Here is a 17,379-nt window from a genome sequence, read left to right on the forward strand (position 1 = left end):
AGTCCATCTTGATAAATATCCTATTTAGTGAGCAATTATTATCCCAATTTTATGAATGGAAAAACTAAGGCATGGGAAGACGTTCATGGCTGAGGGGGTATGATGACCCTGTGCTGAAGCTGAGGATGGAATTGGGTGGAATTCCATGGAATGTGTTGCCTCTGGTATCATCCCTCCATGGTCTTGAAGGGGACAGGGAAGCTGCCAGTCTCTGTACCAGTATGTACCAGTCAGGATTACCATGTAGCCACATGCTGTGCATCTCTGCTATTCCCAAAAAAGTCATCATTCCTTTTCTTTCTTGTAGTTGCATCTACCCTACAGAAAATTGTAATGACAGGTAATTATCAGGCAAACCACTTGTAATTATTCTTAATTTCTTCAGCAATTATATGCCTCTTGCTCTATCTGAAATGAAAGCTCCTTTTCTTCCTTCTTGTGGGTTAGCAAAACATGAAGTGGCCGAATGTGTCACTTGCTTTGTGCTGTATTCACTGGGACAGTAGTTCAAAGAACATGGATTAATGAGCAATAGCTGCCTTGAAATGGCTCTAAAACATTTTTGTTCTCAACCTGAATTTACTGAACATGAATTAAACCCATCTATTCGGGACAGAGTCATATTGGGGAAAGCCAAGAGTGACCTAATTCTTCATGATTATAACATGGTTGTGACTTCAAAAAGGGAGCTTTGAATCAATGCATCATTTTTAGCCTTCTTGAATCTTCCTGTGCATCCTTCAGTAACATGATGTTTGTGATTCAGAATTGCCACATCAAGTAGAAAATTACAGCTGGGTTGGGATTTTTGTTTCTTTGTCCTCTCATTTATAAGATCAGGGGTCATAAGGAGGTAGCAGCATTTGTCTTCTGAGCCCTGTAATGGTGACTGGTTAGATAATCAATGTGAAGGAGGAGGAGGAGATGGAGAATCTATGTACAAACAGTGTAATTCAAATACAGGAAAAGCATGTTCCCAGATACCTCCAAGTACAGCTTTGGCTTAGTTTTCCAGCATCAGTCACTGTGCTGGATGACAGCAAAGATAGCTGTGTTTTCCTGTCTCATAAATGGCCAGCAGCATGGAACAAGGACAGGGGAAATGCAGCTGAATCAATTCCTTATCCATGCACACACATGAAGATTTTGTTGTGATTTCTGCATTTTTCTCATGTGATCTAACAGTGAAAGGCTGACAAATCCAAAACTCCAGGGAGAGCTTCTGTGGAGGAGGGTGGGCAGAAGGTTTTGCATTACTCTCCATGCCTGAAAAAGTCATCAATGATTCTAATGGTTGCTGTGGGAAGAGGATTTTATTTTGAATGATGTTGAGACAAGGAGTTTTGCAGTTGCTGGCCTGGCCTCTGGCAGCCTTGTTGGGATGGTTTTGGAGGCTCAGCTGATGGCTGGAAACTTGTCATGTGTGGCTGCCAGGACCTGTCCTTGCCTGGGCCATCTCTGGTGTACTTTGGACATCACTGGAACCATTTAGTACATTTGTGTGCTACATAATAAATACCATTTGTAGGGAATTTTTGAAAACACACTAAGGAAATAAGCAAGAAAAGCCTTAACACAAAAATGTGAGCTGGTCACTTAGCACTGTAACCACAGATAAACTTTGTCCTTGGGAAGTTCAAGGGAGTTTCCATTATCTGTTTCTATGTGACACCATGAGGAGAAGGAAAGGAACCAGCTCTGCAATAGGTTGCTTATAGAGGAGAGGTAGAGCTGAATCTCCTGGAAAGAAAATTCTCATCTAATGCCACACTGAAAGTGCTCTTTTGATGTTTAAGAGTTCTACAGAAGAACCATTAAAACAAAAATGCAAAGCAAGCTACAGCCCAAAAGAGTGACTAGATGGGTGACCTTGGGAATGTCTGTATCCTCATTTCTTTGTAGTTCTGTGTCTAAAATTTAACAGCATTTTTAACTCCTTGCAAAATCACTTGGATTCTACAGCTGCCTAGTTGATTTATTATAATACAATTTTCTTCACTCTTAGAAGTTGAAAAATAATAATAGCACTGAAACAATCTTTGCTTGAGGCATGAATAAAGCCAGCAGAATCTGCCCTGCTGTCTGGACATGAAAATTTCCAAGTGATGTCTTGTCTTCTGGTTCTTTACCAGCAAACCACGAAACATCAGCTGCAAATGAGATTGGAAAGAGTCTGCTGAAGTAGACCAAAGGAAACTGTGAAGTGTCTGGGGTCAGGTTTATAATTGATTCTTTCTGGGCAGCAAAAGGAGTCTTAGAGATGAGGTTTTGGGAAATGGGTATTTTTTTTCTGAGTTGTGTTTGGGTGGAAGCAGGTGATCTGGCTTGGGGGGTGGGGTTTGGTGGGTTTTTTCATCCAATTCTAATTAAAGCTAAGCTTTTCATCAGCAAGAATCCAGCAAATGTCTGCTTAGAGGAGTGATGGAGGAAGGTTGCACTGAGAGCCTCAAATACACCAAAAGCAAGGTAACAGGAATTAAAGCAAAGAGAGAATGGATAGACGCAGAAATCCTACTGAGATAAAAGGAACAGATGCCTGAGGAAAGCTGCTAAAGGTGACCACATTTGTTTTTATCTTTTAGCCTGATCTTATTTCCAGATAGATTCTTCTCCATGCCATTTATCTCCATGTTACCAATTACTGTATTGGGACTATCAGCTTACCTTTGATTCCTAATATTGGTTAAGAAATCAAGATGAGTCATATGGAAGCATCTGTCAAGCCTAAAAATTGTTGTTTAAAGTTAATTGATGTGAAAAGCAGAAAAGAATTCTATTTTAGCCCAGCTGTCTATCCTGCCATAGAGCTTCCTACGTGCCACTAGAAAATGCTTTACAGTTTACTGAACTTGCTAGATATTTCTATGTTCCAGTTGATAGTTTGTCTGAAAATAGCAGAAGTTAATTAGAAGGAAAATAGTAGAAGCATTATGCAGATTTTACAACAAAAAAGAAAAAGAAAATTGTGCTTTGAATTTGTGAGTGCATGTAATAAAGCTTCTGGAATGGTCTGACCTTTGGATGTAATGAAAATAACTGAATTACAGGAAAATGGCACTGGGGATTGTGGGGTTTGACCCATCAAAGTCACACTTGTATCCTTTGAGAGCTGTAGCTGCACAATTGGGACTTTGGCCTCATCCTTCAGGGTTTCTGGGCATTCCCAGGTCCTGGTGAAGCTGCCATTGGCACATTCCTCTCCAGATCCTGAGAGATAGTGAGTTTCTGTAACTTTATTTCATTCCTTTTCCCAAAGCATCTTGGGAATGACTCTGCTTAACCTGAGAGTTCTGCTGAGTCCTGAAACACAGACATGGGCACCGAAACCTAAACTGTGTAACAATTACATGTGGGCTACAGATGATTTCCATCCCCCAGCAGGGATTTGTCTGTGTAATTTCATTTCTGTAGATAGGCTAATAATTTTTATTTATTGAATAGTGTAACTCCTAGGTTTCTTGACTGGTGAAATAATATTGCTTGTCATCATTCAAATCAACATATCCCTTTTAATTCTTCAGAATAAAGTAGCCTTTAATAGTCAACAGAATGTGTATCCTAGAAGTTTATTCCACAGAACTCTTTGATCCACAGCCAGGTCTAAAGATCCTAGAGGCCTGGTGTTGTTTCTGCTGATGCTGACTGCTGTGAATTAAGATAAATTCTTAGTACAGTTTTTCTAGCCATAAAATAGGAATCATCCTAGGCTGGTTCTAAAGATTTTTATTAATAAATGCATGTGGACTTAGTAATAAAGAAATGTCTGGGTTCTCAGCCTTTAATAAAACAGTAAAATTTCAAGTAAAATTGACTTCAGAAGTTCTGCCAACTGCCAAAATAGTCCTTATCAACATATTCCAAATACCCTTTAAAAATACCTTAAGAAAGGATGAACTGTATAGCATGGCCTGAATTTCTAAAGACTGATGCCTGCAGGGGATTCTGAGGATTACTGAGAGAAGCAGAATTCTGTTTGCTTCTTAAGGAAAATTCCCTGTGAAATGTGCAAAAAGTGAAAAAATTCTCATTTGAAATTTATTGACACAAAATGGGTGTAAAATTTTGTCCCTGTGTTTGCAGAAACAGCTTGGTTGTGTCTCTTGTGGAAAGCTGCTTCTCTTTCAAGTCTCCCTGGGGGTAGCCTAGAGATCAAATCAATCTCTCTGGGGTCCTTGTGGAAGGAAAGGCTCATATTTAGTGAAAATACAGCAGTTACTTCTAACACAAGTAGATAAGAGCTGGATTTGATGTTTTTAATAAATGTGCTATTTCTACACCAGGGTAAGAGAAACCTCCTTGCCAGTGTTGGGTGTCCTGATTGCTGCCTGGCTGCAGACATTTGGGATAGATGAGTTCATATTTTGGTTCACTGCTACCATGAACTTTTTCCATGAGCAATTTTGTGATGCTGAACTTCAGGGTTTTCCATTGTCCCCACTGCTCACACCTTCCATGGAGCTTTTTTAGTTTTTTTTTGTTTCATTGTAATGCAATAAATTGCATTTGAAGGAGGGAGAAAGCTAATGTTGACTCTGAGAATGGATTTTCTGCTCTCATCAAAGAACTGCAGGACTTTTTTTTTTAAGTAGTTTTATTTTGTACTACTCCTGAAGCAGTACTTCTAATAACTCAAATATGTGTCACCTACTTAGGAATGAAAGCAGCTTAGGAATTGTGCAACCTGGCTTGATGCTTTGAAGTACATATAAGGCTTGTGGAAAGTCTTGGAATCTCACTTCAGAGATGGAAATCTTTATCTACAAGGCAAATTCAGGTTAGCCAAATACCTGAGAAATCTTAACTCCATCTTTTACAAATGCCAGTTTTCCTATAGATATATGGAAAACTAATAATAAACACTAATAAATCCAGTTATTTCTTCTCAATTTTAGTTTCATCTGCTTAGTGCAGTAAAATGTTACTGAATCCACATGGCAAATAATTCAGCTCTCTTTACATGAAAAAGCCAGTTTGCCTTGGGCTACTGGCTGTATTTCTTAACTTGGGGTTTGGTTTGTTTGCTTGGTTTTTTTAACTACCTCTTCCTTTTACTCCTAACGTCATGGTCTAATGAGCATATCACTCCACTGCAACTTGAAAATGTCATGGATGACTCAAAATTAAATTCCTTTGGATATCAAGACAGCATCTGTACAGCTTAAGGCAGGAAAATATGAGGTACAGTTATGAATAAAACCAGAGGGTATAATAAAGCAGTGTATGTACAACCACTGGATCTGCAAAAAAACCCAAATTTGCATAATTTGAAGATCTAATCAGCAAGAGAGTTTGCATGTGTAGTTGCCTGTTCACCCATATAAGTATGTGAATGTTAAAAGCCCATTAAAAGCATTAAGAGCCTGTTAAAAGAATGGTTTTTAAATATTGTAAAGCACCAAAGCTTGCTAAGGTGGATCATGAGCTGTGGGAATGCTAAATAATATCATCTATTGTAATATAGTTTACACATCTGTCAGGGCTTTACAACAGTGATCAGCATAATCATCACCAAAGACTCTTAATGAGATCAGTGGATGGCTCCTCACTGGATGTGTTAAGAATTTTAATGGACTAATGCCTATACTTAGCAACTACTAACTTTTTAATTCCTTTATTTAGGAGCTGTTAGGGAGCTGCTGTGGAGAGAGCAGACAGCTCTCCCTGCAAGAGGCACCAAGGACAAATGGAGGGAATGTCACTCGCTGCCTTTGTTCTCTGTAGAACAGCAGCTGAGCACTTGACATTGCCTTCACCTCCGTGCAGAAATGCTCCCTGAACAGACCGTGGTGGCACCTGGAAGGTGCTGTCACTGTCAAATCCACCTTGGCCCCAGACAGATCTGTGTCCTGGGAATTCAGCAAATGCTCTTATTTATGAAGGTGAAATCAGGTACAAAGCAAATTATGAGATGTAAAATGTGACCAGAGCCACTCCTGACTCAGCCAGAAATAAATTGCTTCAGTGTTTCTGTCCAAGCTCACTCTTCCTCTGACCACATTGCCAGGCACTGGGCACTCTGTGGGTGAGGAAATTGCCTAAACTTTGAGGATGAAGAAAAACAAATGTCAAATTCTTAGTTCAGCTGATAGTTACACATGTAAAGAAATTCAAAGAGATTTAATAATAATTTCCAGTATTCCTAAAAACCTGTGGATATTCTGGTTACCTGTTTAACAGACAAGGAGCAAGTTACCCTCTGCCTACACAAGGCTGAGCTCCAGCTACATCCTGTGTCTATTTTGGAAAATGAAGAAAAGCGTTGCTCATATGAAGTGGGGGAGGACAGGAGATATCAGGCTACCTCCCCTCCTTCACATTCCCAGCCCAGTAGGCTGTTGAGACTTGAAAAAATATCCAAATAATTATTTTATTCTGCTTATGGTTTGGATTGGGCAATGGCTGGTGAAAATGTATGGGTTTAGATCTGCAGGAGTGGAGGGAGCTGTTTAATTGGCAGCTGTCAGCCTACTGAGGGAGACAGGCTAGTTGTTCCTGCTGGCAGCTGAAATGTGTTCAGCTGGATCCAAAAAAAGGAAATCACGTCTATTTGCTGATTCCTGGCAGAATTTCTCTCTTGCATAAGCTTATATCTGACGAATAGTGGATCTGGATCTTTGCAAGGAAGTTGATTTTTATTTTTTTTTTTACTATGTTTTGTGAATCTTGGTATTGTGAAACATATTTTTATCACTGATGCAACATCAGCTGCTGCTCCTTTAGAAGACTCTGATGAGTTAAAGATATATTTTCCATCCATCTGAGGAGACTTGCTTCTCATGTGACTTTCTAAAAGTGAGTGTTATTTCAGTTGAAGATGCTGGATCTAATGGTAAAATAAGTAATTTTCCTTTTATCCTGTGGTTGCTTTAAATTGCTGTGGGTTTCAGTGTTCTCAGTTATTGTTTCATTGTGCTTCAACTTTCACAGGTGTTCTGCTGTGTCTGAGAGAGGTTTTGGGACCTAAACAGTCCCCAAAAAAGTTAATGTTCCTTCCGTAGTTGGTATGAAAAGTAAAAGTGGTTGTAACCTGCTCTGAATGTTTCTCTATGCTTAGTGTTGATGTGAGAGGGGGGATCAAGTTTAGCATGGCCTTCTCAGCCCTTTAAACTCATGCCAGATACAGGTATCTCTCTTGTCCTTTCAGGTCACATAAAGATAAGTTATATTTTTGTATGAGTGCCTAAATACACATAAACATTTTCTTTTTTTTTTTCTTTTTTTTTTTTAAGAGTCTGTAGACTGAGTTGCTTGGGAAGAAAATGAAGAGCAGTGCCAGGCCTTGGAGTGCAATAGCAAAGCAAGGGAGCCATGGGATTGACAGAGGAAAACCTCTTTCCACCATCTCCACAGGAATGAAGACTTCCAAATCCTCCACTTCCCTTGCCTTTGAATCCCGTCTCAGCAAGGTACTAATCCTTGGAGATTAATTGTAGACTGTTCAAGCTTTCCAGTCTTGTTCCAGGTTAAAGCTTTGGTTTAGTCCTCAAACCACTACACCCACTGTATTAAGTGTAGGGAGACTTACATTTTGTTGTATATTAGATTAATACACATTTCTCAAAGTATTTTTACATGTACTGTATCTGTACACTCTGTGTGTGAGGGAATTGCCTAAACTTTGAAGATGGAAAAAAACAAATGGCAAATTCTTAGTTCAGCTGATAGTTACATGTGTAAAGAAACTCAAAGAGATTTATTAATGAATTTCCAGCATTCCTAAAAACCTATGCCTCTGCCTTCAAGGCAAAATATCTTAAAATACTGAATACAAAATATCTTAAGATACAGAAGATACTGCAATGTAATAAATGCATTTTATGAATCCTATTTTTCTATACATATGGATTTTAAAAAATAGCAGAAACTTCTGACCAAGTAATGTTTTTAAGAAAATGGAGTAATACATCTGAAATGCTGCTGCATCTGTACCCTTGCAGCCAGCAAACAGAAATAACCTGATCATCCGAATTAGACCAAGGTTGTAACTTTCCAGTAATAAAGTTTAATGAACAGTACATAGCAGGGTACAGTATTTAGATCTCCTCTTGATTAAAACTTCATTGTTACAGTTTCTTATTTAAAGGATTAATTTGTTGAACTTGCTGTGTAGACTCCTAGGTGCACTTACCAATAGGGTATTTCAGTGCTCCAGGCAGGTTGTGCTGTGTGGTTGAGGCAGCATCTCTGAAGGAATGCTACTGAGGACACTAATCAGGAAATCTGATACCATTGATTTGTTAAATTTAGTGTTAATTGCGGAGACAATTCTTCCTAATGACAGCTAATGCTTTAAATTGTCATCCAGCTGCAAATGCAAAATCATCAAAGTGGTTTCCTTGAAAAAAGGGAGTAGAAAAGGCACCGTAGTTGCTGCTATAGGAAAGAACACATTGAAGAAATTACTTCAGAGAGAATGCAGAATTCTTTAAAGGTCAGAAAGTCAGGTTGTTCCATTCTCCTCCTAAGAGTGAGCTGACAAAACCTCTGCCAGAAGGCAAAATGTTCGTTGTTTGGTATCCTGGAGCATGTCAACACTTCAGCTATTGAAACTTACGGGCTCACAGGGTCCAGGAAACCACAGACTCTGAGTCAGAGGAGGAGATGAAAGGGAGAAGGAATTAAAGTTGAAAGATTGCATTTCGTTTAAATGTTTCACATTCAGGAACCTTAAATAGGGGCAGTGCTTGTTGTGTGCTCTCTTTTCTCTTAACCCAGCAATGGTGTTCAGCCTATGCTTCAGGGACCCCCTGGTGTCACTGGACAACTTCAAAGGAAGGATTTTCATTTGAGAAAACATTTTAGGTGTCCACAAACTCAAAAGTATAGAAAAACTACTGCTCTAGGGAGACTCTCCAAAGCTTTGGTCTTAAAATACTTGAAGGGAATTGATTAGAGGCTGTTACTAGAGGCACACAAAATCAGCTGACCAAAGTTCTGACATAAACTGCAACTTCTGCTTGCTGGAGCAAGGTAATTTCTGTGTTTCTCTTTGAATCTTACCTTGTGCTTGTGTTCCATGGGTTTCTTGAGTAGGCACTTAGAGTAGATTTGTGTCACCAGAGATTCCTTCCCAAAAAGTTGCCAGTTGACCATTCCAGTAAACTTTTCCCCCAGCCTTTCAATCATTTGACTTTTTGAACAGTCTTTCCCATTTTCATTCTTTACTGTTAGTATTTTCTCTTAACCCACTTCACAAGAACCTAGAATGCAACACAAATACAAAAATTATGTTATCTAGGCAATATTCCTATTGGGTTACTTTATGGAAATGTTATTTTTTTCCAAGGAATGTTGCATTTTGAACTAACTGATGGGAATATTCAGGGTCCTGACCTGTTCTTCCCTCTGTGTTGCAGCTGAAGCGGGCAAGCAGCGAGGACATGCTCACAAAACCTGGGGCAGCAGCAGCTTCAGGAGTCTCCAGGCTGAAGAAGACCATCACAACAGGAGCCATTTCAGAGCTTGCTGAGAGTCGGCTGAAGCCCAGCACAGGTAGGAATAAAGATTCTGTGACCTGTGCTGTGAGGGTCACTTGTTTTGCCAATGTGCCAGCAGAGTGTCCCCTATCCCCCTTGCAGTACAGCCGTGCTTTTCCTGCTGTGTGCCTTGCATCCTACACCTCACGAGCCAGGGAAATGAAGGGAAAAGGGAGAAGCTGGATGGTTTTAGGAGCCTGGGCAGCCCCAGCAGCCAGGCGGTGGCGCCGGTGGGCCGCGCCCGTCCCGACTGCGGATCCGGGGTGGATCCGGCCGGGGACCCAGCCCCAGAGCAGGGTAACAGTGGAGAGCCCGCTGTCTGAAGTTTTCCCATTTATCAATAGCATTCTCACGTCTCTCTCTACTGAATGAGCAGAGCTGTTTCCCCGCTGCTCCTGGGACACAGCAGAGGCCTGAGAACAAAAAGCCAGCCCTGGGCATCCTCATGTGCAGCTTGTGCTGCTCCTGAGCTACCCCGGGGCACGCTCTCCCCAGCAGCCTCAGCCCCAGCAGCTTGTTCCCATAGGTTTCAAACCTAAGCCTGTTTCAAAAGGCAGCGACACCATCTGCATACCAAAGGCTTCAGTGCAAACGCTCTGCTTTCCCCCAGGAGCTCAGCAAATGCTTGCTTTTGTCTGCTCCCTGCTGGCATTTCCAAGGGAATGTGAGCTCTTATTAAATTTGACCATGACCTCCCTATTTGTCACAGCCTCTGCAGGTTTTGGCTGTGTGACAGAAGAATGTTACTAACCAGAGAGAGATTTCTGTTAAAAGAAAAAAAACGAAACAAAAAAGCCCCCAACCTTTATATACCCTTGGAAGAAAATGATGTGTCTTGTAACAGCACAAATGTTTCATAGTAACCCAAAGACAGATCCCATTCTGCTGTTAATCAGTGTGTAAATCCTCAATTTTATAATAATGACTAGCTGTTTCCAAAGGAATTTGGGATTCACAAGCCAATAAAGAGGCATGATGCTTGGGAGGAGCCATGCAGGAAGAGGAAAACCTGTACAGATGATGCAGCACAGGATCCTGGGAATGCAGCCAGGGAAACAGCACTGCAGGGAGTCCAGAATGGAATATATATGTCAGATACCAAAACACAAGCCCTGGAATAGAGAGCCCTCTTCTGCATGCAGCAATAATAACTGGGATTGGAGGAGGGAGATTGATGATGAAGACTACTTTAAATACAAAGGCTGAAATGGTTTATGGAGGTCAAGTTTCATCTGGGTATTGCTTTGCCACTTTAAATTACATCATTGGATATAACCTCATATATTGCTTTGCATCAGCATTTGGAGAAGCTTGAATGGGAATATTAATACTAAATGAAAAGAGAACAAATGTATAGATAAACACTAAGAATGTGTGTGCTACCCCTCTCTCTGACCTAGAGAGACCTGTCCCAGCTCTTACAAGGACTGTTTTAAGTGTGTGTACAGTATCTTATATGTCTGTTTTTACCGTGGTTCCATAATCCAAAAGGGTGCTTGGAAATCCAGCTGTATTCTGAGAACATGTCAGGGCCACTGGAAGGTGCTTGATCTTATTGAGCAAGGTTACAGAGCTGAATGCTTTGGTACACTGAAGAAAGTACCTATAGTCCCACAGAAATGGTGTATTGTTTCTAAGAGAACTAACAGTGAACATGACAGAGGGCACAGCATGTTCTAGGGAACATAAGAAAGGAAAGAACATTTTCAGCTGCTGTATTTTATTGCAGTGGCATCCCAAATAGTCTGATTGTGATCAAGATGCAGTGCTGACTGTGGAGCTAATCCAAGTGAGAACATTCCAGTAGCTGGGAAATGGAGATGTTTGTGTATGTAGCCAAATGTGTAAATCTAGGAATTTATTCTGAGATCACTTTCTTTTGTTTCTTTGATGGCCTTCATCTGTTCTGTTTTCCTTTCATGTCTTAACTGCAGGCATTATGTCTCCCCCTTGTTTGGGTTTTTTTTTTGTCTGTTACTCAAGCAAGAGGTTTGATTATTTTGCTGAAATGATATTCTATTAGTTCCAGCCACACTCCGGCAGTACTCGGTATAAAATTCTTGTGTAAGAGAATTTAAAGGAAAAAGGTATGGAGATAAAAAAGCTTAGGTTTCTTTCTTCTTTGGGTGTGACTGTCCACCATTTGTGTGTTGACCTTGAGCAGTAAGACATGATCCAAATGCTGCAGATAATAATTAATTGACCTCAAAGACTGGTAGTTTAAATAGAGTTGTTTCTATGCTGCAGTTGGTGGAGTTTATTTATTCCAGCCTTTTATTGATGGAACTACCCCTGCCTGCCCTGTTGGGAGCTAACACAGTAAATCATAAACAACTTAAAGGGGGATGAGGCCGAGCCCATGTATCCATCCTTGGCAAGTGGAATTGAGCAAATGGAGCTGGAGACTGATTCTGTGTGGAAGTTCTGTGCTGTGATGTTTGGTTTTGTAACCCCTTGGCAGTTTTGAAATCCCAGGCAGTAGGAAATGATGCACAGGGAGAAATAAATGTCTGCTTCCTTATCCACAGTGTCATGTCTTCCATGTGCTGTCCTGAAGTGACCATTTGGGTTTATTAAAACCAAACTTACATAGCTCTGGCATTGTTTTTAATGTTTCAGTAGATGAAAAGGAGCTGGACAATTATAAAACATGAGGAAGAGTTCACTAATCTTGGAAAACATTGATTTTAATGCATGTACTTGTAAAGCCATCCAGTCTATGAAGCCATATAGCAAAAAAAATATTGTAAATTGTATAAACAGAGAAGTTTGTGTATTCATGAGAAACTAGGACTCTCTTCTCCTAAGGTTCAGGATTGTAGGAAATCAATGACTTCAGATTCTGCTCCTTTGAGGTCTGCAAGCCAAGTAACTTTAATGCAATTTCACAGAGAATTTCAAAGCTTCTTATGTGATCATATACCCTACAGGAAGAGCATTGCATGGGAGACCTGGTATGTAAATAGAAAATGTGAGGTTCAGGCAGATGAAATTACTTTATCAATGGAGCCTGGAAGTAATTCCAAATCCTTGCTCTGAGTTCTGTCATTCAGTCCGTACAAACTCTCAGTTCAAGCACTTTCTGAAAACTTCCCTGGAGGCTGTCTGGTTTAATCATGTTCCTGTGCTGCTTTTATGTGATTTCAGTGACAGCTGCTATTATCTGTCAGGTTGGACAGGAACCAAAGAGAGTCTTATGCTGAAGATCAGAAAGGAGAGAGAGCCAGGATGTGGGCATGGCACAGTCCAGTCACGCATCATCCAAAAGCATTGAGAATATTTCAGCCATTCCCATTTCTCACAAATATATTGATTTTTATATCAAGTGCTGCCAGCTCCAATAGGAGGTATCAGTTATCCTTGAAAAGTAATTGGAATAGCTGTACTTTGTTTTCTTCATCAGCTTATTTTTTATAGCTAAATAAAGGGTAAATCTCTCTAGACAGCTTGATTTTGCCTCAGAAGCAATAGAAAACTGTCAATAACAATGCTATTATCACCTACCTTAGTATTTATAGAAATTCTGGTTATTTTACTGCCAGGCTCAAGTTCTCTCTAAAGGCCAAACCAGGAGACAGGTGCTACACCTTCCCACAGTGGTAGTGGGGTGTGCTACATCTTTGGAGGCTGAGGAAAGCTGAGATGGCAGCAGGACTGTGAGGGGTGGCCTGCTGTGTCACCCCTTGTTTCATCAGAAATTACCATTTACTTCTATGCATAAAATGGGAAAATCAATACTTGGCCTGAGTTTTCAGCCAAACAAAATTTAAAAAGCCTGTTGCTTTCTGTGTGTTCCTGCTGATTTGATCCACATCCAAGGCTGGAGATGGTGCCAATCCAGGAGCATAGAGGAGGGGAGCTCAAAGATATTGAGAGTTTCAATTATCTCCTCAGCATCTCATGTCAAGCTCTGAACTCTGCAGGTTACCTGGACAAAAGCTGCTAATCCCAAAATGGAATATTGCCAGCATTGGAAATGAAGCTGCTCTGAGACATGGGCTGTTGTAATAAACCCAGCAAATTAAATAGGGAAACAAAAATTCCAAGAGATTGGGCATAATCAGAGAAAACTATAGAAGGGCCTGAGGCTTATATTCTGTTGTGGCACGGTTTAGGTTGAACAATCTTCAGCTCCAAGAAGGAGGGGCTCTGTTTTGATGAGTTTTTCTGTGATTTCTCATCCACATTCCTGCCCAATAATCAGAGTTAATGTCCCAGTGACTATGATACCTGTGTATCTTCAGTTCCTTCCTAGTTCTGGTAGAGCACATACCATTACTCCATTTGTCTGTCATTGTTTTTTCATGTAGTTTATGTGGAATGAACATTCTCAATTTCTCTATAAAACAACTGCTTGCAGCTTTTCTGTGTAGATAGTGCTGGTATTCAGAAAGGAAAGGCTTTAACTAAATGAGGCCAACTGGTCCCTGCCAGCACTGGTGTTAGTGCTGGGAAAGCTTGAATATCACTGCTGAGACTTGTTCACCTGTGGCTGATTCCAGAGGGGAGACTGTGTGGTCTTACTGCACATAGCACTCATTAGGTATGCTTCTTTCCCAGCAAAATTGAAAATGTGGCATGCTACAGATTTCCAAGCTTCCTGCATGTTCACAGAACTGTCATTTTCAGCTAGCTATTTGATAGTAATATATGGACCCTATCAAATTTACTTGTCTTCTCTCAGCTAATTTTCTGCTTGGTGTTTGCCACTTTCTGATGTGGGGTAAAAATTTAGGTTAATGTGAAGCTAAACCAGACCAGAAGCTGTCTCTCCACGGTCAAAAATTCAAGAAAGTATCTTTTAAAGAATAGTTTTCTTTAAAAAATAAAAAAATCCTTGGGAAAAAAAAAAATCTAACTGACAATTTAGTAGTTCATAAGATGCTAATGCACCCCAATTAGGACAGGAAAAAGGAAAGTGATTTCTGTTGAATGACAGCTCTCTGACCTTGGGGCCCTTTTACTCTGCCATACATCAGCTTTTGACAGCGCCTGCTTTTTGTGATCCGTCACATCAGAGCACTGCTATAGGTTTGGGAGAGGCTGTTGCACTTTGCATTCAGGCTCGTTACCATCTCATTTTTCTTGTGAACGATAGTGCCAAGTGTGAGGGACACTAATGAGATCGGTATGTTCTGTTCCACCGGGCTCCATTGCAACCAAATGGCTGAGCTCATCTAGGCTTTCCCAGGAGCTGTAAATATGCTTCAAAACCTCATCTGGAAAGACACTTGCATTTTGCTCCCCCTTCCAGGTACAAGACACAGCTCTTGCATAATTATTCTTTCTTACAAAGAGATTCTAGCACCAAAAGTGGCATAAAAAGGAAAGGAAGACTCAAAATATTGCTTTGTCAGGCTGCCATTCAAATTGGCAAGAAGTGCTGCAGGAATTTAACATGCAAAGCAATGGAAATGTGTCTGCATTTACATCCAGAGCTCTACATGCAGCTGGATATGCATATTGACATCTACACCCACCTATAAATATCTGCAGGGATGTTTAACATATTGCTACAGTAAGAACCTGAACCTCCCTGGCATTCCTTAGCAAAATGCATCCTCTGTGTGTGATTTCACTCGGTGTCAAGTAGTCAAACTTAGTTTCAGCACCAGTTTAGAAGATTTCACCCACTGTCCTCTGAAGGAAAAGCTCAAGATTTGAGGTAGATCAAATTGGGCATTCCAGATTTAGGTTATGGCTGCTACTTGTCAAGTTTCCCTTACTTCTTCTTACATGGATTTTTTTCTTGCCATAGCCTGTAAATACAATTGTTGATTGCTGATGCCTTTACTGAAAATATTATTGTATTACATTTATTGCTATGTTGTTTTCCATGTTCTTTGAAGCTTTGCTCTTCTGTGGGCCATGGACAGTTGTGCATCCTGGAATGGCTGGGAATGAGAGCTACTTCACATGACTGTTATTCAGGCAGTTTTTTCCTCTTTGATAACTGGCAGTGTAGTGAGACCAATGCATTTAGAGGCTGTCTGGTAGGATTTCTGATCCTGTTATGGATAACAGAGTTTCTGAGAGGCATTCACAGTCTGGCTGCAGTCATCTTGCATTATTAAACAAGTAGGAGCTCACTTCTGCTGACAACACTCTGCAGAATGTACCTTTTCCAAGTTTTCTTGCTGTCCTAATCTACTGCAGAATTTACATTTCCTGTGCTGAATATCTATTAACACATTCTGAGATTCTGCATTCAGTTTCTTATTAAAACCACCAGTGAAAGAGACCCTTTTCTCTGTGTATTCCCCTGAGAATGACTTTGTTGGCACACGTGAGCCCCTCTGGGACCTGAGCCAGTTAAAAGGATTCAGTGTGTGGTTGGGATACTGAAATGCTGAATCTCAAAGGCTGTAATGACTTAACTCATTAAACTGTTGACAGGTAATTGGCTCAAGGCATCACATATAGGGAGGATTCATTACAGCTGTACAGGAACTGTGGTGATCCCAAAAGCCTTGCTAAGGACACCTGAACAGAGAGGGGAGCATGCCTGGATGCTCCAGGAATAGCACAAATCTGGGATCTCCCAGCTTGTTTTCATTTCTTTTCAGGCTTCTTTGCTGAAGTCATTCAGTGAAGTCAATACAACCTTGCTCTGACTACCTGCCCTAGGTTAATTATCAGCTTTCCTTTAGCTGGTTTGAGGAGAAATGATCCCTAACACAAATTCTCTGGGCCTAAATGTATTGCAGCCAGAATGCCGTGGCAGAGGGCCACTGTGTTTGCACTTAAAGAATGAGAGGGAGAAGGAAAGGAACGCAAAGCTGGCCTGGTTTGATAAGTATGCAGATCAGGGGAGGGCTTGGCATTCTTTGTAGTATTTTTTGTCCACCGTTTTTTTTTTTTTCAGCAGCTCTTTGCTTACATTAGATTTTAATACTAGAGTAAGAGGGGAGGGATTGACAACTCCTGGAAGGCTGTGGTTCTGTGCCATGAACTATGACCTCACTAAGTATCTTCACCACAAAAAATTTGTTTCTAGCATGGTTAAAAAAAGCTTTTGTTCTTCTGCAATTCAGCTCTAGATGTTATATTCCTAATCCTTTGGGGTCCACTATTGGGAATGATACACAAATTCTGAAGATTTATTTTCCCTGTTACTTACATACCTGGTGTTCATAAAATCTTTAGCATTTAAGGAAGAAGGAGAGTGTGATGGTGTGAACTCATGATGTTCACACTTAGGTCACATTCAGTTTAGTCCAGCATCAGGATCTGTAACTTCTTTAGATCTCAGCCTTCTGGAGAGACTGTCAGCTACCTGGCCACTGCAAATCTGAGATTTGGTGGCAACTTCATGCTTGTTCTCATCAGCATAGATTACAATTTGAACAGAAATTATACTCATTCATTTGCTGCATTAGGAGTAGGATGCAAAGAAAGTTGTCCCTGGCAAGCAAGTCCTATCATTTGACTAGAGAGTTGAAAGAATTATGTATATCACACCTTCAATAATTAATTCCCATTCTCACTATATAGGAAAGGAGTGTTTGTGAAGTTTTATTGGCAGTTTGACAAAGAGCAAGGGGATGAGTCAAGCTTCATGCTTAGGAAGAGACCAGCTAATCTGCTTTGTAGAGCTGAAATTCATTCATTTTTATACCTTTATTACTGAAGAGGAAGGGAAAGTCATGTAAAATGTTCAGATAACAAATAGTTGCCTAAAGATTTAGCCAGGCATCTGTTGTAATTTATTACCTGGTTCCCATGTCATGTTTGCTGTTACTCCTTTTTCTTTTTCCTCAGCTTGAGCTGCAAACTCCATGAGCAGTAATCTCTTATCCATGCCTTCTGCTCAGGCTGTAGCTGTATTTAAAAATGTTTGCTTTATCTTTCATTATGGACCTGGGCTAAAAGTCTTTGGCCTGACATCATTCTCCCTATCCTG

At 40.4% G+C, this 17,379-nt stretch overlaps 1 protein-coding gene across 5 annotated transcripts in view; it reads left to right on the forward strand.

Annotated features, from left to right (window-relative positions):
• SPECC1 (sperm antigen with calponin homology and coiled-coil domains 1) overlaps positions 1 to 17,379 on the forward strand; it is an 87,321-nt gene that overhangs the window by 12,865 nt on the left and 57,077 nt on the right. For all 5 annotated transcript variants that reach the window (XM_015646479.3, XM_033518867.1, XM_019008615.2 and 2 more), the window contains exons 2-3: positions 7,230 to 7,406; positions 9,357 to 9,492. In XM_015646479.3, the coding sequence (XP_015501965.1) occupies positions 7,260 to 7,406; positions 9,357 to 9,492 (283 nt within the window). In that variant the 5' untranslated portion in view covers positions 7,230 to 7,259. The remainder of the gene's footprint in view (positions 1 to 7,229; positions 7,407 to 9,356; positions 9,493 to 17,379) is intronic.

Source organism: Parus major, chromosome 19 (genome assembly GCF_001522545.3).
Source record: "Parus major isolate Abel chromosome 19, Parus_major1.1, whole genome shotgun sequence".
Taxonomy (NCBI): Eukaryota; Metazoa; Chordata; class Aves; order Passeriformes; family Paridae; genus Parus; species Parus major.